The sequence below is a fragment of the Ochlerotatus camptorhynchus genome, unplaced genomic scaffold (genome assembly GCF_037179485.1).
Source record: "Ochlerotatus camptorhynchus isolate MF236.1 unplaced genomic scaffold, CSIRO-AGI_Acam_v1.1 ptg000412l, whole genome shotgun sequence".
NCBI classification, from domain to species: domain Eukaryota; kingdom Metazoa; phylum Arthropoda; class Insecta; order Diptera; family Culicidae; genus Ochlerotatus; species Ochlerotatus camptorhynchus.
In genome coordinates, this window is record NW_027040898.1 from 1,146,916 (window position 1) to 1,171,704 (window position 24,789).

The following is a 24,789-nucleotide window of genomic DNA, read 5'->3' on the forward strand; positions in this document are numbered from 1 at the left end:
CACAAAGGATCAACTCTGTTTTGGCCTGATCTAGCATCCTGCCACTATGCTCGAAACGTGTTGGAGTGGTTCCGAGCCAACGGAGTCAATTTTGTGCCAAAAGATATGAACCCACCAAATTCAACGGAACTTCGCCCAATTGAAAAATTCTTGGCAATTATGAAGAAGGAACTTCGCAAACATCCCAATCTATTAAAACACTGGGAAAATCGGTTTTACAAAATTTGATGGGTGGAGTGAAAAGGAAGGTGTGGGCATTCGGAATGGGAGACGAAATTGAATAAAACAAATTTTGCCAATCATAACCCAAACGTAGTTGTCCATTTCCTGAAAATTTCAAGAAAATCCGATAATCGGTTTAGTTTTGGTGAGTAAATTTGTATGTGCCATTTTTATCGAATACACCCTTTATTCTGCAGATATCGATTTAATATGTGAATGTATTCATGTGGAGCTTATTATGTATGAAGGCGACCTCAGTATGTTTATGTATAAGCAGGCATTCTTGAAATGGGTCGTTGGATTTTCAATAGAGCTATCACTTTCCATCTCCAGGGCCAAAACATGTTGCATCTATTGATTAAAACAAATCCATCCACAAGGTTTAAAGTTAATATGATAGGTTAAGATTAGGTTGTGCGAAACCGACGAAGGCTGAATAAATACATGAATAGCCAATTCGTATGTTTTTCTATTCAGTGTTGATTAAAAACACTCCTTAACTAACGAACAAGAAAAGATCATCCAGAAAATTAGCTCCGTGGATATCGAAACATTGTATCCTCCAACAGATTTCTTCAGATTGCGTTTAAGAAATGACGCATAAACATAGGTTAATCTAGCTTTTTCATTTCCAAACCGGCTGCCTGTTGCTCTTGCCATTGCCGGGGTTAACCAATCATGTTTAGTCATCTTTGCTCCGGCAATTTTCCTAGAGTTCAACGAATATCAACGCCAGACGACTTCTTCATTGCATAACGAAAATATTGCTTACTTTTTTACGGCTTGCCAGGTAAATAATAACACATCGAGTGTGATACTTGCCCCTAACTACCGCCCGCCTTCGTCCACCGGTCGAACAAGCACTCCACATGACTTCTGAAGAGAAGCCACACCGCTCAAGTGCCACTTTGCAATAATAACGGGGAGAACGGGGGAGGTGCTATGACCCAAAACGACGAAGCGCGCGACTTGGTCAACCTGGTCACCGCCAGATCATCGCCTCCGTGTTGTGGATCCAAGAAAAAGCCATCAAATATCGAGCTCGTTGCAACTCGTTACCAAGACTGACTGGATCGTACTCACAAACAAGACATGCAGATTGTACTGGGTTGAGTAAAAGCGCACGAGGCAAAGAGCTGCATTTCTTCTTTGTATTAGGACGCGATTACTCCAAAGTGCCAATATGGACGACCTTACTTACTGGACAGGCTCTCCGAGATGCTCTCTTCTAGATGGTGTGCCATCCAAGTGCAAGATTTCACCTGCCAGCTGCTGGACGATGGAGTCATTCAAACAGTCGGTGTGTGGTGTAATTAAGTTTCTAAATGTTAGAAGCAATCTTGATGAGGACTATGAATAATGGTATGTTTCACAACGTGGCGTAGCAACTAATAAGGCAAGTGGAAAGTGTGGTACCTAGAATCTCCACCTTTTGTCACCGAGATTAATTAATTGCAATCTAATTAACGTTAAAATCGGCCTCCATCGTCGCGTGACTATTTAGCTGACAAAACACAGCTGGAGGGCCAATTTCAATCCTCTGTCGTCGACATGACCTTACAATCAAAACAACTCCATTGCGCCAAGACGCGCCGTTTTTCCATACAAAAGCGCCAATGTTGCATAATTTTCACCCGTCGATTTTTTGTTCATCACCTCGCGTATGAATGATAAAAATGCAGCCCGAAAAACATCGTCCACGGCAAGATTAATTTCGTCTGTTCGCACACCGGATTGGCGGCTTTGCCATTGATTTGGCCTAGGGCGTCGTCGTCGCGTGATTGAAGGGGTCTGATGGGGATGGGTGCAAACGAACGGTGTTTTGCGACGATGCCGACGCTGGCAGCAACGGACGATGTGGATTGATCTTCACCTAATTTATGCACTTATTATGAGGCATTGTCTGAGCGGAAAGTATAGCATAGCATACCCTCAAATGGCTCCCGTTCACTCTCGACTAACGGGTGGCCTTGAAAGCAGCAGCATAGTTCTTGACGATAGGCATTCGACGCATCAACATCGACACTGGCTGGCTAGTGTCATCATACTGCTATTGAAGGATATTGTGTTGCAAAACATTCAGGGGAATGTAATAAGGGACGTTTCACAAATTGCGTAACGAAATAGGGGTAGGAGGGAGTGTATTAAGGGGGGGGGGGTGCTCGGTAGAGTTACGCGTAACAATAAAATATAAAAAAGAAAAGGAAATGTAATGAATCATAGGAAAAGTAAAACAGAAATTATGCCGGATTTATCTTTGTACATGGGTGAAAAACATCATATGAATTTAATCTGCATTACCCCGAAAGTCATTACCCCAAATATTCTCCACTCAGAGGTAAACTCGTGCGAAGGTATAACATGTACTTACTTTATATTTTCGTAGAAATCGATAATTATATCACGATGGTGATACTTGAGCGGCTATGGAAAATGTTGAACACCCCGTACCACAACCCTTTGATTAATGGATTGAATTGTGATAATTAACATAGTAATTGTGTTGAATTTTTAACGTTTTATTTAATAAAAATCTCTTACTCTAAGTTTTACAATTTAATTAATCAACTTTTAAAAAAATCTATCAGCTCTGTACAAACTTTTTCAGGCATGTTTTGCGAATTCACGTACGATTAGTATTAGGAAGTATTATCATATCATCCTTATCACCATCCATGATGATGGTGCTTGTGTTTGTTAAAGTTCTTTTCAATGGTGATCGTTTTTGTAAATCCATGACCACCACCGCCGCCACCACCGCCACCATATCCTCCTGCACTGTAGCCACCTCCTCCGTATCCACCTGCTCCATGGCCACCTCCTCCACCACCACCTGCACCAGTACCGTATCCACCACCTTGTCCTCCACCACCACCGGCTCCATAGCTTCCTCCGGAAGCATAACTACCGGTTCCAGCAAATGCCGATGCATAGCTTCCTCCACCAGCTGCTCCACCAACGGATCCTCCAACTGGCACCGGAACTGGTCTATTCACAGGAACTTCTCTCACTATCGTTACAGGAACTTCCTTTTCAATGTACACGGGGTATGGTCTGTCAACAGGAACGGGAACGGGTTTCTCTATCACGATTGGCTTTGCTGGCACCGGTCTATCTACATGTTTGGTAATCGTAATCTCTTTTGTGATTCCTCCGCCATAACCACCGGTAACTCCGCTACCACCAGCAAATCCATGACCATTAGAGCTTGAGCCCCCGTGAGTCCATCCACCTCCATGACCTCCAGAATTTTCAGTAAATCCGACAGATCCTTGACCTCCATGGCCATAACCACCTTGGCCGCCACTCGGAGCATATCCCGATGAGCCACCAACAAATCCACCAGCACCACCGGCGCTAGCACTTGATCCGTGTCCACCATGTCCTCCACTTGGAACGTAGCCAACCGAACCTCCACCTGGTGCAGAACCGCCAGCGAATCCACCACCGCTGTGTCCACCAGCGCTGGCACTGGCAAAGCTGCTCGCACTAGCACTGGCAAAACTATTGCTATTCGTATGACCTACACTAGGACCGCTTACTGCACCCTGCCCACCATGGCCATGTCCGTACGAAGGTGAGTATCCACCACCACCTCCGCCACCACCACCACCACCTGTCCCAGCAAAAGCTCCAGCTTGGGCCTGGGATGTGCTTCCTCCAAACCCGCCGCCACCGCCTCCACCGCCACCTCCGCCATGACCACCCGACAGTCCACCGCCGAAGCTCAATCCGAAACCCCCTCCACCGATCGAGAAGCCACCAGAACCTGCGCCTCCACCGCCACCACCGCCATAACCACCATCACTATCTGTGGAAAATATCAGCTTTTTCTTCAGCAAGTGCGGCGAAGCCGAAGCCAGCGAAATCAATGTAATGAGCTGAAATGAGAAAAACGAGAACAACAACGTTACTGATCAGTTATTGATTTATTATTTCTGGATAACAAGTAGATTTAGTGCAAAAGAAAATAAATAAAAACAAATATTGCTGCTTGCACTGCTAAAGCTTCGCTTGGCATAGGAGTCGTATGCTATGGTGAGAATTGTTCAGCATACATTTAGGCGATGCTATGTTCGTCGGTAATGCAGACTATCATTTTATCTAATTATTTTTTTTTTCAAAATCTGACGCTTTTGTTTCAATCATATGATCTAGGGGTTCCTGTCAGTTGTTTATATTCGCAACATGCATGAAAAGTTTGAAAAAATATCTGTAAAAGAGGTTTTAGCAATTGATAAAATAATCTGGAAATGCTATTAATTGGGGAAAAATGCCCTACAACAAAGGAGCAAGACGCACCATGATGAGGCAGAATGCACTACAGCAGTAGGGCAAAATGCACTACAATCGTGGGGAAAATATGACTCTCTTTGCCGTCGTGTAAATGATCATGACCAATTGAGGCAGTAGAACGTCTTCGTTTTCAACAGCCTCCAGCTCCGATCGTAGTTGATCAAAGGTCCATGACCACTTAATAGACTTCGGAACGTTGCGGACCTTTCTGAAGAAAGAATAGAACGTAAACAAAGCTTGTTTACAAAAAGATGTTTTTGCCCTAAACATAGGAGTGCATTTCGCCCCGAATGTGTAAAGAAAATGTTTTTGATCATAAAATAGAAAAACGTATTAAAACCTACCGGTATATGTTTATTAGTATTGTATTGTAGTATGGAGACGGACCTCTTAAAGGCAAACTCGTATGTTTGTTTGTTTAAAGTTAGCTTTTAGCTGTAATTTAATTAATGTTTTTGTATCAACGCATGTTTTTAGCACAATTTAGGTAACTTACAATTTTAATCCACTTCGTAACAATAGTCTGTCGTAACAATAGCAGGGCTGGTAGCAGGTCACTTTTTAGTTACTTGGTCACTATTTTCAAGTCAGTCACTAAAAAGTCACTTTTTTCACCTAAAAGTCACTATAGTCACTATTTCTTAAAATTTAGTCACTAAAGTCACTTTTTACGACTAATAATGTCAAGAGTAAATAATTTTCCTTTAAAAAATCACATCAAGTAACAGCTTGATTTGGTAACAAGTTTTTGTTAAAAAAGTTTCATTAAAATTCAGCGAGAGTTGTGAACAGCCCAGAACGTCCAATTGGTGCTGATGGAATCACTAATATTTTTATTTTTTTCATCTCCGTGATTTAGACATTCAGGTCCGTTATCTTCGGTTTTTTTTTTCAGACCAAATTATAAAATTTCTAACTTCTGCCTTGTGATCACTAAATAGTAAAAAAAAAAACTTAATCGCAAATTTTCTGAGGTTTCGATAAAAAAAAATCTGATTCCAACATCCTGGCTTCTTTACTTCGTGATCTTGGAAGCTTTCCAAGTCTTAGATATTTCAAAAAATGGTCTAGGAAAATTTACTAATTTAAATTTTTCAAGGACTGTGAACTTACATTCCCTATATTCAAAATATGAAAATTATTCCGGGCCGTACAAGTTTCTTAACTTGTTTGTCCTAGAGATTTCGATATCCCGGAATCTTTCAGTTTTTTTTTTTCGATTTCCAGATGTGAGTCCCGTTCATTAAAATTCGCATTTGAGTAAATTGTCTATCTCTTAGAGCTATACAAATCTGAGGTGTTTCAAAAGTTTCTAATTCCGAGGTCTTTAAAATTTATTGTCTAAAAATTGTCAACATTTGCCTTGTTAAAGGGTGATACGGTCAAAATTTGGTCAATATCAACTTGACGTATTTCTTTCAATTTTGCATTTAAAAAACCTGAACACCCCTCATTTTGAAGGTGTGTGTGTGTAGAATGTTGCTCCTATTTTGATTTTGGAATTCACTCTTCAGTTGTCAAAATGCCGTCCAAGCAAGAAGAGCAGCGTATCAAAATTTTGCTCGCGCATCGCGAAAATCCGAGCTACTCGCACGCAAAGTTGGCAAAATCGCTAAAAGTTGCCAAATCAACAGTTACAAATGTAATTAAAGTGTTTGGGGAACGTTTGTCGACAGCCAGGAAGTCTGGATCGGGGGGAAATCGAAAACCGGAAGCCGCTGAGATGACAAAGAGAGTTGCCGGTAGTTTCAAGCGAAACCCTAACCTCTCTCTCCGAGATGCCGCAAATAAGCTGGGTGTATCGTCTACAACCGTGCATCGAGCCAAAAAACGAGCCGGACTATCGACTTACAAGAAGGTAGTGACTCCAAATCGCGATGATAAACAAAATACGACGGCCAAAGCGCGATCCCGGAGGCTGTACACGACGATGCTGACGAAGTTTGACTGCGTGGTAATGGACGACGAAACCTACGTCAAAGCCGACTACAAGCAGCTTCCGGGACAGGAGTTTTATACGGCAAAAGGAAGGGAAAAGGTAGCAGATGTTTTCAAGCACATGAAACTGTCAAAGTTCGCAAAGAAATATCTGGTTTGGCAAGCCATCTGTACCTGTGGCTTGAAAAGCAGCATTTTCATAGCTTCCGGGACTGTCAACCAAGAAATTTACGTGAAAGAGTGTTTGAATAAACGTCTGCTGCCTTTCCTGAAGAAACACGGTTGTTCCGTACTGTTTTGGCCGGATTTGGCATCTTGCCATTACGGTAAAAAGGCCATGGAGTGGTTCGCCACCAACAACGTGCAGGTGGTTCCCAAGGACAAGAACCCTCCCAACACGCCAGAGCTCCGCCCAATTGAGAAATACTGGGCTATTGTCAAGCGGAACCTAAAGAAGACCAAAAAAACTGCTAAGGGCGAGCAGCAGTTCAAGGCAAACTGGCTTTCTGCGGCGAAGAAGGTGGACAAGGTGGCTGTACAAAATCTGATGGCAGGGGTCAAGCGGAAGGCCCGGCAATTCGAATTTGGAAAAGCGGAAGCCTAACTGAATATTTTTCCTGAATTTTATACTAATTGAACTTGAAAAAGAAATTTAATTTGATTTTTTAAATAAACGATTTCACCGATTTACACGCGTTTTCCCTTGACCAAATTTTGACCGTATCACCCTTTATTATTATTTGATTACCTAATAAGGCATAAGAATGATGCAAATAATATTTTCATTTTATGTCCGACATCACTCAAATAGGACGAGGAGGGGCAAATATTGAATTAAAAACAACAAATAAATTTACGTATAAGTAACTCATTTTATGATAAATTCATAAATCAATAATAAAATAATTGTGTACTTTAAGGATAAAGCGTAGAGTAGAAAATAATTTTAAAAAGAGCTAAATTTTCAAATTTTGGGTGACATAAAACAAAAATCAAATTAGCATTAGTCATAATCATGGTGACCAGCAAATCCCAATTTGTAATTTCCCAGGGTTTTCCCAAAATTTTGGTGATTTTCCCGGTTGATTTGAGCCAGGGAAATTTCTGATTATTAAATTATAACCCATTTAGCTTAGTGATCTCTTCGGCTCAATCGCATATATGCTTAATTTAAGTGTTTATTTCACAACAGGGAAATACCAAATTCTTTTTTTTTTTAAATCGTTAGCTTATTATCAAGAATTCATTAAGATTTTTTGATGTTTTAACTATATTGAAAAAAGTTCACTCAAAACTCTTTACAGGATTTTTATGAAATGATCTCAAATTTCCTTTAGAACCATTTCCTATCACAGAGTTATTTTCAGAGTTTCTCTAAAATTAAGGGGGTATTCCCAATCTTTTGCCTTTTTTCGGCCTGTTTTTCAATTAATTTTTTTTCAAGGAAAATGAATAGTAATGCGCCTAACTCTTTGGGATTCTTGTTTGTTGAACATTAAAGTTTACAAATAATTTTTTTTCGACATAAAAAAGACATTATTGACGTCACAAAATGGCGACAAACAGACCCCTGTTCGCCGCAAACGCCTGGACGGGCGAAGACTTTTCTCTGGAACGGCTTCATCTGAAACAGATTTCGCGATGAAATAATAATCTGCATAAGATTCTCTGGAGCTTCTCCCGTTGGCAGCAAAAAATCTTGCAAATTAACAAAATGGCGGCCATATGAAAAAACAGGCGATTTTTAGCCCGCTTTTTTGCAACTTTAAGGTGCTTCAAACAATGTTAAATGTTAATATTTTTGGCTGAAAGTGGGAGAAGCTCCAAAGAATTTAATAAGGAACAAAATGCGCAAAGATTCAAGTCAATATCTCTTATAGTTTCTGAGAAAAATCTTCGCCCGATAAAAAAAATGTGGTTTCGAGAAAAACGCGTTTAAAGTTTTGACTTTAGTTAAAACCATTTGGGGGTTCTTACCATTAGTCAGCTATGCCTGGACACCGAATTCGCTGATCGGAAAACGGCTTGGAGGGATGAAAGTATATAGTCTAAAGTACAAAAAAACGTGAAAAAAAAAATTTGATTTTTTGAAAAAAAAAGATCGGGAATACCCCCTTAATTTGAGATTCTCTCCGAGAGACCGTTGAAAATGTCTATACAACATTTCAGAAAAAAAAAATCAAAGAATTCATCCTAAGATTCGCTGAAACTAACTTACATACTCCTTACATTCTATTTAGAATTAGACTGAATATTCCTTATAATTTACATGCAATTATACTCAGAATTGTCACACAATTTTGCTCATAACTACCTTGGAGCTCTCCACTAAATTCTTCTGAAAATTTACTTGGGATTCTCCTTCTGAAATTCTTCTCGAGATGCTCTTGGAATTAAACTCGGAATTCTCATAAAACTCATATCATAATTCCTTTGGAATTGTTCCCTCAAAATTCGACTTCCTTGGTTTTTATTCTGAGATCCATGAAACTCTCTTCAGAATTCGCTTGATATTATCTTTAATTTTTCTAAGATTTTCCTTTGAATTGCCATCATCTAAGAACTTATTTTGAATAGTCATTTGAAATGGACCTGGAATCCGCTTCACAATCGTCATGAATTTTCCAAAAGAACTGCCTAAAGATTCTACTCTGAACGTCTGAAGTCCGAAGACAAATGACTTGGAGTTCTAGTGAAATCTCTCTTAGAGTCACATTGTTGTTATCTGCTAAATTCATCCTAAAATCTTTTCAAAATCTCATAATATTTAGTTCATTAAAGTGACTGTATCCTGAAAATATTTCTAGTCCAAGGGCCTTGCAATTGTTTAAAGGTCTAGAATCTTATTTTTCCCGGTTTGTCATCGAAATTCACGGACTTTTCCCGATTTTTTCCCGATGATTTCGAATTAGCGCCTTTTTCCCGGTTTTCCTGAATTCCTGGTTCACTGTATAATAAATAAATAATTATTTTTCGAAGCAAATTTATGGGATCGATAAACTATTATTTGTTTTATTTTAAACGAGCATGAAAAATGTTCAGGATGGGTTGTGATTGTGAAATTATAAAATTTCTCGAAGTGGGTCGCAGTCAACGAAATATTGTAACCATTTTTTTTCCGATTAATAAATGTCACTATTAGTCACTTTTTTATTGCTTTGAAGTCACTATTTGGTCACTATTTTCATCATTTTAGTCACTAAAGTCACTACTATTATGTTACATATCCACTACCAGCCCTGCAATAGTTTATGCTTATTCATTGAATCCTTGTCAATTATATGTTTCTATTAGTATTAGTGTACTTACAATTACAGTTATAATTAACAAATTTATAATTTAACTTTTACCAATTATTAACTTTTAAGGTGTTGTATGTTCTGTGTTGGTCGTGACAATCAGATAACAATGATAAACGAAATTGATATCTGACGACTTCTCACTTGACGTTATCAATCAACCGTTAGTTTTAAAGAGTATCGTCAGCGTTTGCTGTCGACCCCCCATATGGTACCGTTGCGCACAGGAATATTATCAGAAAGATGTAGCTCTAACCTCAGTGAAATGGGTAATATCTTTGAATATGTTTGAATCGATAAAAATTTTAACAATTTAGAGGTCACAATTACACTATATCCAATGCAAACTCGTTTATGTTTGTATTTACATTATCTGATAACATAGAGCTACCAAATAGATAAGGTGTCCAAAGCAAACATTGATATAACTTGTAGGGAACTGCTTTATTGTAAAAATGTATGTTAGGCTTAAAACGAAGGAAACGGATCTTGCCCAACCGGTGCATGTTACCCCAGATACCCCTAAACGATTTCTTTCGGTTATCTAAACGTGGTTGGTCAGAAGTGTTTGCACGTTTTCGTCAAGTTCTCGGTGTATTTTAATACTTTTGATACCAAAGAAACCGAATCGGCTATATACAGTCATTGAGACTGAATCATATCTGAGTTCCATTTACTCAAATGTGTAACAACGTCGGTGACTCATAGACTGAATAAATTTTACTCCAATTTGAGTGCCATTTACTTATATTTGAGGAAAAAATTGCTCGTCTATGAGTGAGGGATTCCCAGAGAAATTCAAGAAAAAAAAAGCAATTTACGGCAAAGCTTCGTGAGCTTTTATAAAGCTTACAAAACTTTAGGGAAAATATGGAAAATTAAAGGCAATTCAGAAATCTTTTGGACAGTTTTAATAACATCAGGAAAATCTAGACAATTGGAAGTGTTATAAATAAGTGTTGATAATTTATGGGCAGTTCTTTTCCTCTGTTCAGGACCTTACACCATTGCGACCAGTAATTTGATCTATTGTAGTATATCCCGTGTCCATAGTTTAGTGCATGTCGTATTACTCCATCACTATTGAGAAATGATGAGGTATTCGATTTTTTTACAGTTGTCATACTCGCATTTCTCGCAAGGATCCAACTCTAATTGAAAGGTCCCGCTATTTATATCCTTCAGAGTGTTGAAACACCCTCCAAAGTCGCGCCCCTTTGTCAGTCAAAATTGGATTATTTAGCAACAAAATTAGGGAATTAGACCGATAATGCCCATGCATCAGAACCCTAGTCTTACCCAAGGTAAACAAAGTAACAAGGACTAAGATGTGTTCCTTTGATTACTGAAAAATGGGCATTTACATGAGCTTCAAGAAAATCTTGAAAACGTCAGTGAAAATCTTTGATTTTTATTTTATTTTGTGAGACAGAAGGAAGTCTTGCGAAGGACAAGTCTCAAATGCTTAGGTCACACTCTAGAAGGCGAGTGGAACATAATTTGTAAACTTTGTCTTAGATTTAAATCAATTATTTCGTTTTGATTCCAGAACAATTGAGGGAGTTTAAAAATATTTCAGAAATTTCAAATTCAGAAAACGTCAAAAGCCTTACAGAAATCCAGAGATCTTTAGAAAAACTTCTAGAACTTCATAGAAGTCCATGGAACTTTGAGGAAGATCCGAAAGCTCCACGAATGATTCATGAAAATTAGAAAAATGAGGGAACATTTCAAATAAGTTTCGTAAGTTTCAACAATTTTGAAATTCCAGGAAAGCTCCGCAAATTTCAAAATATAGCGAGACATTTTGAGAAGTTCTCAAATATTTAGGAAAGTTCCCAGATTTTCATAGAACTTCAGAGATGTTAAGAAATTTCGAGAGTTCTTCACATGAGTTCAGTGATCTTCACGGTAGCTTACACATTTTTAGGGCAGTTTAATTAAATTATTGGAAGTACAACAAGCTTCAGGAGAACAGCAAAAACGTAAGAGAGGTTCCTAGAATTTTTGGAAAGAACAGATAACCTCAGTGCAGGTCCATAAACTTTAGAGAAATAACATTAATCTAAAAAAAAAAGATTCGATACCTTCAGCGAATTGCTAAAACACCAGGGGCTTACTTTAATAATTGCAGAAACTTCAATGCCGTGAGATGAGAAAGTGACGTAAGCACCACCATGTTCAATTTTCAATTTTCATCGTATTCGAGTTCTGCATTTTTAATGACACCCTAAAACACTTAACACAAAAATTGGAATTCAAGCAAAGTGGTAATGCGTCGTAAGCTATATATTTTTGGAGAATAAGTGAAACATTTTCACTGTTTCTACACATCACGTCTGTCATACATAAATGCTGAAAAATTAAAAGCTTTTTTAAACTTCAACGTTCGTATTTTTAACTTTATTTATATCATAACTATTTAACAGGCCCAGTAATAATTGTGAAAATTTTCACAAGTATTACGAGGGAAAACACAAGGATTTGTTTCCTGAATAATTCACTAAATTGATTTATATCTCATGGCAGTTTAGTGAAGATCCATGACCGTTTGGACCTCAGAAAAGTCCTCAGCTTTAACTTCATATTCTCTCAAAAGTTGCCATGGAATTATTGTAGAAATTCCATAAATTTTTTGAAATCCTTCTCAAAAGAGGAATAAGACGGGCTACGTAAAGCATTCCCGGAAAGTAACCGGAATATTTTGTGCACTTCATTTTGTATCAAAGTGCCGAAGTGAGGTTTATCGTGTAGCATACCATTGAGTAGGTATTTGTTTGTAGTATTCAGAATAATTTATGTGTGCCGTCAGTTTTCATAACAATGAGACGTAGTGAAAGAGAAGCGCGTGCGAAACGCATTGTCCAGCTTTTCAAAAAATATTGCTAAGGGTTGCAAGACCACCACGTACCGTCACTTCAAATCGGAAGGAGTTCCATCCAGCACTATCTACGATGTTCTAAAAATGTATTCCGAAACTGGTACAGCTGATTTCCTTAAACTCTCAGGCCGTCCAGTGTTCGTATCAACGCCTTATGTCGTGAGTGCCGTAGTTAAGAAGCAACGCGATGTTTTGGTCCGCCAGCTAGCTTCAAAAATGCAAATTCCAAAGTGAACGCTCAGTGATATTAAAATACACAAATTGCACATCAAGGCAAGAACATAAAACGTCATGCCAAAGTATGTTAAGAACCAAGCTGTTCGTGCCAAATCAGGAGCTCGATTCGTTCCCGACAAATCACGCCAAAAAATTCTAATTTATTTATTGTCTCTATTTATTTATTGTTCCAATGATTCATCTGATATATGGTTGTCTTAATGAATTAAAAAAAATTTAATTAAAATAAAAACAGGACACATTCTAATTCAGGACAGTCTTCTAATAAAAACAGTTAACGGCACATTAAAGTCAAACAATGCATAGACGTCATTAAACGCATTAGCAACGGCTCGGATATGTTCATTCAACCCATATTGCCGATTACGAGCTGCGAGATGTACAAAATTACGCTGTCTAATCACTCTCTCAGGTGCGTAAAAGAAAAGCTGCCGAAGTAATTCGGGGGAATCAATCTCTCTAGTAATGATTTTAGCAGCAAACAGAGCTTGAGCGTTCCGTCTTCTTTGTTCCAAGGTGTCAACTCCAAACAGACGACAGCGATCGGCAAGTTCGCCGTGTCACGCCAAGGCAGATGACGAAGCGCGTAGCGAACAAAATTTATCTGTGCACTCTCAAATCTGGCTATCCAGCATGCTTGGTATGGGCACCAGACGACAGCACTATACTCTAAGATTGAACGTACTAACGAACAATACAGCGCCCGCAGGCAAAGCGGATCGCGAAAGTCTTCAGATATTTTGAACATAAAGCCAAGCTGCCTGTTAGCTTTAGTCAGGATGTCATTGTAGTGCGGCTTGAAGGTCAATTCACAGTCGAGTGTTACTCCCAAATCTTTGACCTGGCTAATCCTCTCTAATGATTGCCCGGAAATGGAACAATCAAATATTATTGGGTTTTGTTTGCGGTGAAATGATATCACATTGCACTTGTTGATGCTGAGCGTCAAGAAATTACGGGAGCACCAACTCTGCATACGATCCACAATCAGCTGCAACTCCTCACAATCAGCGATGCAATTGATTTTTTTTTCCTTTGGTTTGTTTTTTCCGTCGATCTTGTTTTCCGTGCTGAGCACCAATGCTACCGACGTGCCAGAAAGGCAGCTCCCACACCTGGACCCTACCTATCGACCCATCAATCAACTCATGAACCGGGGACCAACGGCTTTACTTCCCATCCGAAGGAAGGCGTCATCAGAGATGTTTGCCTCAGAACATCCCGGCGGCGCCGACTGGGATTGAACCCAGGCCTGCTGGGGTGAGAGGTAATCACGCTTACCACTACACCACCGGCGCCGTTAGCGATGCAATTGATAACCGCATACATTTTGACATCGTCAGCGTAGAATAACCGGCATCCAGGTGGCAGTAGACACGAAAGCTCGTTGACGAAAAGCGAAAACAGAAGGGGTCCCAGATTACTTCCCTGGGGAACGCCGGAAACGTTCGTGAATTCTTCAGAACGAGAACCTCCAATCTTAACGCAAAGCGAACGGTTCGTAAGGTAAGATATGAACCACGAGATGAAGGATTCAGACACTCCGAGTTTCTCAAGCTTGCTCAAAAGAATGTTGAGGTCTACTCGGTCAAATACAGCCTTGAGATCAGTGTAAACTGCGTCGATTTGTCCGCCAGAGTCCATTTTCCGAACGGAGCTCAAATGCATCTGTTGGAGAATCGCTTATAGCAATCGTGACTTGATTTGGTGAGGCCGAAGATTCATTGAACGAACTCATGAAATGTTGAGCAAAAAGGCGGCATTTCTCCGCTTCAGATTCAGCAATTTGCTCACCGAGATGAACTGACAATGGCAAACCGACTTCGTTCTTTTCAGAGTTTATAAACGACCAGAAACGCTTTGGATTCCTGCGGAAGACATATCGTCCTAATAATTGACGATGAGACGTATGTTCCAGTTGATCCACAAGAAGTACCAGCACGTAAATTTTATCAAAGTTCTAAACCCAAAGATGTTTCTTACGATGAAAAAACCAAGAAAAAAAAACTAAATTTTTAAGAAATACCTTGTATGGCAGGCCATGGATAGATTTGGGAATATTTCGGAGCCATATATTACAACCGGTACTATAAATGCAAATGGGGCCTCCCTTAGCTCAGTCGATAAAGGCGCAGCTACAAAGCAAGACCATGCTGGAGGTGGCTGGGTTCAATTCCCGGTCCGGTCTAGGAATTTTTTCGGGTTGGAAAATTTCTCGACTTCCCTGGGCATAGAAGTATGATTGGACTTTGCCACACAATTATACCAATGCAAAAATGGTACAGGCATCGAAAGCTCTCAATTAATAACTATGGAAATGCATCTAGAACACTAAGTTGAGAGCACGCAATAAGCTAATATGCGATATGCAATAAGCTTGAAATGCGAAGAAGAAAAATAAGAAGAAGAACATAAATGCAGATATTTATCTTAACGAATGTTTGAAGAAGCGGTTGATTCCTTTCATTCGTAAGCATCATTCCACCAACAATGTTTTATTTTGGCCAGACCTGGCATCGGCACACTACGCAAAGAGAGTGCTGGAGTTCCTTGAACAAGAAAATATTGAATTTATCCCAGAATCCAAAAATCCGCCAAACTTGCCACAGTCAAGACCTATCCAACAATTTTGGTCGATTTGCAAGCAGGAGTACTCTAAAAGGCGTATTCCACCCCAAAAATCTGTCTTTATTTATACTCTATTCTCACCAAAATATCTAAAACGGGAGTTGAGTGCTAAAGTTTATATATTTACATGTTTGTATATTTATAAATCTTCAATCTGAATCGTAAATAAAAATGCTTAATATTATTTTAAAATCCAAAATCAGTTTTTATATATTTCCGATTACTTCCCGGACATCTATTATTCCCTAGGATATTCTTGTTAGATTTATTAGGGTCAGGCGTCTTAAATTGCAACGACAGCTTATCTTCGACCTTGTAACAGGAAACGTAAATCCGAACTCCTGGAACTATCGGGTGTTCAATAAAAAATGAGAATGATTTCAGTGTCGTCCAGCGCTCTTGTGAGAGCATCGCGACTAAGTTGCGTCGCACGGCTGACCAGAGCCCCTCCTCCAATATTCATTGACGTTTTTTTGAAGAATAATGTTTTTAATAAAAAATACTGAATTCGTTGAAAAAAAAATATTTTACGGGCTATATGACTGAAAAAATTCTCATTATTCATTGAACACCCGTTAATTCCGTGGAATACATATGTTCAGGAAATTTCGCAAAAGAGTTAAGAGTCTTTCAAGAATATTGGAATTCAGTCTTCCTTCGGAAGGGAAGTACCCTAGTAGCGCGCTTGTCACAAATCAATTGTAGTAACTTATATACGACTTATTCCAGTCATAAACAAGTTGCTGTAACTTATTGTGATGAAAGTGTGCTACTCGGGTAAAGCCGTTGGTCCCCGGTTCATGAGTTGATGGGTCGATAGGTAGGGTCCAGGTGTGGAAGCTGCCTCTCTGGCGTCGGTAGCATTGGTGCTCAACACGGAAAACAAGATCGACGGAAAACAAATCAAGGATAAAAAAAAAGATTTGAATTTTTCATGGATATTATTAGATGTTGGTCAAAATAAGAGAGCTAGGAAAAAAAATAAAACAGTGAAGTTTCGATTAAATTCACGGAACAGTGGATGAGTTATAGAAAATAGAAGTAACAAATATATATGGAGCCTCCCTAAGCTGCATTGGCGTAAACAGGGTGGGGTAAGGTGGGGCAATTGCCACTCCTTTTATAAATAAGATGTTTAGTTCCACATTTCCAAATTATGATAAAAAATAACTTGATTTCTTGATAACTTGCTTTGAAGATAAAATAACTTCATTTCATACTATAAGGGCACTGTAAACCTTTTATTGCGTCAATTCCTTTGAGATGGTGTTAGAAAATTGCACCACAAAGGTGCATGAAGGGACCAACTTCAATGAAGTTTTTTGGTCAAAAAATTGCACCACAGTGGTGCATACAAAAACAAATCTGGTGTAATTTTTTTTCAAGGTGATTCATGGCGGGATAAGAGAAGAGGGTAAATTTAAGGTAGAAACAATTCACCTTCGTGGTGGTAAATCGAAGAGAAAGCTTTTTATTGAATATCTGGTGCAAAATTGAATCACGCTAAAAATTTTGAGGTGCACATTTAACTGAATATTTCTGGTGGAACGTTCGCAACACTGTGGTGAATAAAGAAGCAAGGTTTATTCATTTTTCTGGTGCATAATTTGCATCGTTCTGATCAATGCAAGCTTCATTGAAAATTTATGGTGGAAAATTTGCACTATTCTGGTGCCTGAGGATTGCACCACAAAGATGCATAGAGAAACAAACTTCACTGACAATTTTCGGTGCATCATCGTTCTGGTGAATGGAGGAGCATGCTTTATTGAAAATTTCTGGTGCTAAATTTGTATCGCTCTGATAAATGAAATGAACAGAAAATTTCTGGTGGAAAATTTGCACTGGTCTGGTAAATGAAGGCACAAGCTTTATTTAAAATTAAGCTATATTGAAAACTTCTGGAGGAAAATCTGCACCGTTCTGGGGAACGGATGGGCAAGCTTTTCGGAAAATGTTTGGTCTTAAATTTGCATCATTAAGCTCAATAGATGAACAAACTTTAATAATAATTTCTGGTGTAAAATTTGCACCATTCTGATGATTACTAAAAATTTATGATAAAAAATCTGAAATATATTGAAAATGTCTGGTATAAAATGGAAAAAGGACATCTGCACCAATCAGAAGATTGAAGAACAATTTTTATTGAACATTAACGGTGGAAAATTACAGTTTGCGTTGAAAATTTCTGGTGTAATATTTGCAACAATCTGCTGCAAATGCTGCTGGTAAATGGAGGGGCAAGCTTTATTGCGCATTTCTGGTAGAAAAACTACAAGGTTTTGGTGAATGGACGGACAAATTAAACTTGATTTCTGAGAAGAACCTCAAGGGTATTGAAATCTGAAGACAAGTTCCAAAAGAAATGATTTCTGGCGATGATCCCATGAAAATTCTGCGAATAATTTCTAGTGAATCCTGCAGACATGCTTGGCATGCACAGTTGTACACAATAGTCGCTTATTTGTTAATAACTTTTCACTCAGTTGTTGAAATTTGTATTTCTTTAAAATAATTGATAGATTAGGATCATAGTTTACAATAAATATGCAAGGAGTAGGTAAATTTTATCATATGTAAAAAAACCGATGAGTTTTTACACTTGAAGTCCGAGATGTGCAGCGAGCATTTCTCACTTAATTTTTACTACGCAAAAACAAATACAGTTTATTACTAAAATTAAAATCTACTTTTTTTTACGTTATCTATTCTATCTACTGCTTTAAAAAGAACTATATTTCGTCAACTGTGTGCAAAGTTATAAGCAAATGAGCAGTTCGTGATCAAATCTGTGCCAAGCATGCCTGCAGATAGTTCCAAAATAATTTCGAAAAGAATACCGAGAGAATCAAATTTTGAATGTAATTCCAAAGGGTTGTTGGGGAAAATTTCAAGAAAATTCCGAGGACAATTTCAAGCTCATTTGGGAAGAATTTCTGGAGAATTCAGAGGAAATTCTTCTTAAACTGTAGGGGAATTTCAGTTCCAAGGTGTTCTGAGAAAAAAAAGTCCTGAAATATTCCAAGTTTATTGAATTATAAGAACAGTTTCAAATTATTTCTGGAGGGAATTCAAAGAAAATTCTGCGGATAATTTCTATTGCATCCTGCAGATAGTTCCAATATAATTTCGAAAAGAATGCAGAGTAAATCAAATTTTGAGTGAAATTCCAAAGGGATTTTAAACCAAATTTCAAGCGAATTCCGAGGAAAATTTCTAGCTAATTCAGTTCCAAGGTGTTCTGAGAAAAAAAAAAGCATGAAGAGTTCTAAATATAATTCCAGTGGACTTCTGGGAAGAATTTCAAAAGAGATCTTAGGAGAGTTCTAAAAAAATCCGTGAAGATCCTCAAGGATATTGAATTCTGAGGACAGTTCCAAAGGATTTCTGGAGAGTATTCCAAGAAAATTCTGCGAATGATTCCTAGGCATTCCTGCAGATAGTTTCAAGATAATTCCGAAAAGAATACCAAGAAAATTAAATTTTGAGTGACATTCCAAAGGGATATTGAGGAAAATTTCGAGGCAGTACCGATAATTTCTAGCTCATTCCGGGAATAATTTCTGGAAAATACTGAGAAAATTTTTCTTATTGAAAAGTGGGTATTAATTTGCCATTGAACCTTGGTGGATTGTTGTCTTACTAAGAATTTGTCTAAGAATCTTCTCTGAAAATTTCAAGTCATTTGTTATCGTGGTTACAAAGTTACAGCTGTTTATGTGCGTTGCAATAAATTCGGGTTTGTCCTTTATATTATCTTGAAAACATGTTGAATGGTCGGCATCATTTTCTGTCACCCCGACTGGCGGTACTTAGGGACAGGGTTGACATGCACAATCCTTCACACAAGTTGTCATTCCGTCAACAATCATTTACACGCTCGTCAAAATAATTTTGCGAAGAAAACCAGCAAATGAGACGAGTGATTGTGACCACCACGAGCAGTTTGCGATAAGTGCAGGTATATTGATAATGTGGGTGTGAGACGGGTGTTGAAAACAGACGCGATGACCATCTTCAATACTATTGCTGAGGTCCTGACAGCGATGCAGATTTCTTGGGAGCAGGTGTTAACAGTATATTTTGACGGTGCCAGCCCAATGGCTGGCAGCACTGCTGGAGTACAAGCCAAGTGCAAGGACGAAAACAGCAATATACTTTTATGAAGATCGTTGAGTGTGTCGGTTTATTTTCTTTTGACAGATACGCGTATTTCGTCTACTACTTGCAAACTTCATCAGTGCTAAGTACTCAATACCACTGATCAAGATTGGATTGATCAAGAGCAATATATTGTTTGTTCACTGCTATGCGCACTGTTTGAACCTTGTACTCGACGCAGTGTGCATCTTCTTCTTATTCTTCGCATTTCAAGCTTATTGCATATCGCATATTAGCTTATTGCGTGCTCTCAACTTAGTGTTCTAGATGCATTTCCACAGTTATTAATTGAGAGCTTTCGATGCCTGTACCATTTTTGCATTGGTATAATTGTGTGGCAAGTCCAATCATACTTCTACGCCCAGAGAAGTCAAGAAATTTTCCAACCCGAAAAATTCTTAGACCGGACCGGGAATTGAACCCAGCCAACTCCAGCATGGTCTTGCTTTGTAGCTGCGCCTTTACCGACTGAGCTAAGGGAGGCCCCAGTGTGCATGCGGAAGGAAAATGCGATTCTTATTGGTCATTCATTCGGTGCTATCACCATCATCTGTCGTGACTTCAGCTGAATCCTACCACCAAGGCAACAACATTGCAGCAAATGTATCATTTCGGATAAAACCCTACTATCGCAACCATTTGACAAACCGATCATCATCGACATCGTCGATGGGATTAAATTGCCAATTTCCATTGGCTGTCTGAAAGCAGTTTGCATTGAAAAAGATGATCCACCACCGGAGCAAAAAATAAATAAAGCTAAATTGAACAGTAGGGAAAAATTGGGAGGACGACAGCACCATGAACCACGTACTTTGGAGTACTCCCCATCCCCAGATTAAATGCACCATAGAAAAAAATGCCCCTCCTTAACAAGATTCCTGTGCACGCTAGTGTTTAGTTCAGTCAGTTAAGGCACAGATACAAAGCAAGATCATGCTGGAGTTGGCTGGGTTCAATTCCCGGTCCAGTTTACGAATTTTTCGGGTTGTAAAATTTCTCGACTTGCCTGGGCATAGAGTATGGTTGTACTTGCCTCCAAAGATATCTAATTAACAGAGGTGAACCAGCCTTTAGGCTAAAAACCTCTTAAATAAAAAAAAAGATATCTAATTAACAAGATATCCCACTAATCGATTCCTTGAACAAGGCAATAGATACACCACCTTTACGTGACTACAGTGCCATTTGATGAGTGCACATTGAAACACCCGCCAACTTCACCACCAGGTATCAATAACTGACAGATGCCAGCGTGGACGTTGATGATCAGCCAAGGGAAGAAGAAGATATTATTCTCGATGTCATCATCATTAGATTGCGATACCATGGTTCACACTTTTTTGTGATTGCTCCGTTTTTTAATTATTATCACTTTATACGCAAAAGAAACACTTGGAAAAACAATCACACATCCAAGCTCGCATCATGATGAGCTTGTAATATGTTCTGCTTTCGAGAGAAAAAATTTCCCTCTTAATTGATGATTTGCGAAGCTGCTACTCAAAATAATCTTTATAAGCATTTACTTCTATGGAATAAACATTCCTTCTCCAAAAATAATTATTCCAACACCGCAGTCACTGGAAATGCAACGTATCGAAATCATTGCTAAGCAACAACTAAAAAAAACTCTACCTATTGACTCATCAAACTCATGGACTGGGGTCCACCAGATTTATTTCCTTTCCGAAGGAAGGCGTAATCAGAGATTTTATGCCTAAGAAAATCCCACGCGTTACGTTACGTTGGAGTAACGATTACTTTTCCTTTTTGATTGCACGTCAGGATAATTAGGGATTAATTAATTAGGAAGATGATGTTCCAGCGACATGATCCATCAACTGCTCAGCAGGCAACATTGTTATACTTGGCGCGAAAAATAGGGAAAACAATTCAGGCTACTTTGTCAAGTGCATGATGCAGTGTTACCCTGAAAGCAGTCCTAGTTAATCCTATCAGAAAGTTATTGGTTTCGAAATCAAATAAAATCGAATTACCATGAGTTCAATCAAAAAGTGGCCTATAACAAAGTTGAAGCAGATAAAGTTTCCCATAAGAGTAGATAGAAAACGTTTCCGTAGATCATTACTGCAAAGGGCTAGAACGTTGAAAACAGAAATTTGGAAATTCTCATACACACTTCAAAGGGCCAGTGCAGTATGAGTTTGCATTCAAATGAACTAAAATGTTGAGAGAATTGTCAAAACCTGATTTGGAGTCGATTGAGCTTGGTGGAGCAAAATAGATATTTTTAGCCACCCCACATTTAAAATCGTTCAGTACTGATAAATCCAGGTATTGATTACACAACTCATAGCTTAAGTTTGTCTTACGTTTCAAAAGTTATGAATTTTGAACAATTTTCACTGTCAACTTTTTCTGATATTGTATTGTTTAGTTGATTGTTTCAAATTATTTGTAATTTAAAGAGGAATTATAACTTTTTCAAAGCGATGCTGAGTAATGTGTGATAAAATAAGACCTTTTTCATTATTAAGAAGATTAAGAATTACTAATGAAATGAAAAATGTTGGAAGATATAGACTGTGTCTCGCTGTAGCTTACATATTTTAAAACCGTTATTTAATTCAATTCAACATAATCACCTATTTATACTGTTAAAGACTTTAAAACAAGTTGTTTCTGAATTGTTTGGAAAAATTAGAAGATACTGAGAGCAAAGCACACATGATCGGTAGGACGCATTACCAATTATACTACGGGACCGATAAGGTGCACGTAATATTAGACAAATGCCATGTATGCAATCAAACCCGTTTTTCCATTATCACATTTAATTTGAAAACTTTCTACACTGTACACACTGATCACAAAATTACACGATTCATTAAATGTTACATCTTAGTTGTTAATCAATCATCAACCTAACAAGGATCAATTTTAGGTTGGTGTCAATCTATATCTAAACAAGAAATCACCAAATTTCTCGTCAGGAATTTTGAATTATTTTTTCTATACATGTTGGAAACAATCCATTGCTCACATTTTCCTGAGATTGTAAATTTCCATAACAATCACTGAACTAAAATTTTCACCTTCGCACTTTAAGCTTTAGATTGTATGACTTTGACTAGGTTAAATTTGATATTTTTTGTATAAGTTATAATTATGTTTTATCCACTTCGATACCACTTCCAAACATTTTTTTCTATTTCACCAATTTTCCTCACATGCTACCGAAATAGACTCACCAGAAATGTCTTCATTATCACGACCGTTTGTGTCAACACTCCTCTCTAATAAACAGTCTATTGCACTACTATTCCACTCTTCCAGAGGGAACGGGTTCGCCACTTATCACAATTTTCCCACGTCTGTTGACACGGTGACAATCGCGGGTCGAATCACTATCCGGGAAGATTCGTACTGTTCTTTTATACAGAGTATCAAATGTTGTTAGAACTCTATCATCAAATTCCAAACCTAGAACGGCAGCAGCCAGGCAGGGTGGCGACGACGATGGCGACGGTGCATTCGTGTAGCAATTATCATATTTATAGCATCATCATCATTACCATTGGCACCACCATCCAACGAGGAGTAGTATGGTAGGCGGGTAGTGCTGCTGACTGCCTGATGATGTCTACCACCCCATTCGTTTGTAATGCAACACGCGGCATCTTTTCTTGGTTGTGGCGTCATCGACTGCGAAAACACGCTCCCGAATAAACGTGCTTTATGCTCTTCGGTACATTCGGTAACCCTGATGGCGTCTCCTGGTTTCGATATTGGGAAGAGTGTAAACAGTACATGATTTAGCAATGATTCTCACCACCCAATTACAGCTTTCAATTGCGATACTTGTGTTTTCACGGATGGAAACGGCCATCGACGAACGAAAACCGGGAGAATCCGTTTGGAGATGATGATTTATTCCCTGGACGTACCGTACCGGATTATTGGAAAATCATCACCGTAGTCATCGGTCGTCTTCTTGATCGTCATTATTGTGTTAGCTTTAGCAGAGCTGGCTGGTGGCAGTAAATTGCTCACTCACGCTGGTGTCGGGGTCTGGGGTGTTGATTGAAATGGAAAGTTGATTGTCTTATCCGGGCGGGTGGCGATAGGCGTTGGGTTGTTGAGAGCGCACCTTTTGCCTCTGGGTACCTTCGGGGAAATTCGATGATAAAGCACTGTTGTTGATCATACACAGTCGGTGCTTTGCTATAGTAATTCATTATTTGTAGCACGAATAGAGGCTTACGTCGTGAAGCTTGCAGAACAATAAGCACAGCGTAGTCAGTGGTAGAGGAACAAAATTTTCCATTTAACTTGTGCATTACCGAGAAAAGATGCAATAGATCTTAGGCATGCATAATTAATCGTTTTAAGAGCAATCTCAAAGCACTCTTGCTTCAACCGATTCAAAGAGTCATAACCTGTTGAAATTAGATTTACATACCGGTGATGGGATCTCAATCAGGTCTATCTCAATATTCATTCTACGAAAATACTTCATTGTGGCATGACAATATTTATTTAATTATTATCATTATTCATCTGACTTAGGACTAGAAAAGGATAGTTTTGGAAAAGCCCATTTATCTGTGTATACAAACGCCAAACTAAACGCAAATACATCGACCGTAAATATGAATTTTGTAAACCCTCTGTACATGTTTCTTACGATAAATCTTCAATCTGACTGTAACGAACAAAATAAAATCAATGTATGGTGAATTGACAGTTATGATGCAAAATATTCCGATTGAGATTAAAATAATTTAATTTTCATTTTGATTACACTCATGATTAGTACTTACCAAAGAATCATAACAGACACGAAAATGCGATTATCATATTCAATAGTGATAATTTTAGCTGTTCGATTTTTTTACAATATATAATAAGGCGCTAACGTGATCAAAATCATAGCGTCTGGAAGCATTCGATCATTTATTTTTTTACATTTTTCCGTTATCAAAAGTAGAATGAGTGACATATCTTAATAGTTCATAATTCTTCATAATCGTCAGATGATAAAACATGGCCCACTTAGTAATGGAATAACATCATTTGGGTCTATTTCAGATTTGAATTAATAATATAAACGATTTTTATTCAAGTGCATACTATTCATTATATTTTAAGAAAAACACG

General features: G+C 38.3%; 1 protein-coding gene across 1 annotated transcript; it reads right to left on the reverse strand.

The window, feature by feature from the left end:
• Positions 1-2,842: 2,842 nt before the first annotated feature.
• Positions 2,843-23,061, reverse strand: LOC135710984 (uncharacterized). Its single transcript, XM_065233723.1, has 2 exons — positions 22,881-23,061; positions 2,843-4,103 (listed from the first exon to the last, which is right to left on the reverse strand). The coding sequence occupies exons 1-2, from the start codon at positions 22,893-22,895 to the stop codon at positions 2,889-2,891; spliced, it is 1,230 nt and encodes a 409-aa protein (XP_065089795.1). The 5' UTR covers positions 22,896-23,061; the 3' UTR covers positions 2,843-2,888.
• Between the last annotated feature and the right edge of the window lie 1,728 nt (positions 23,062-24,789).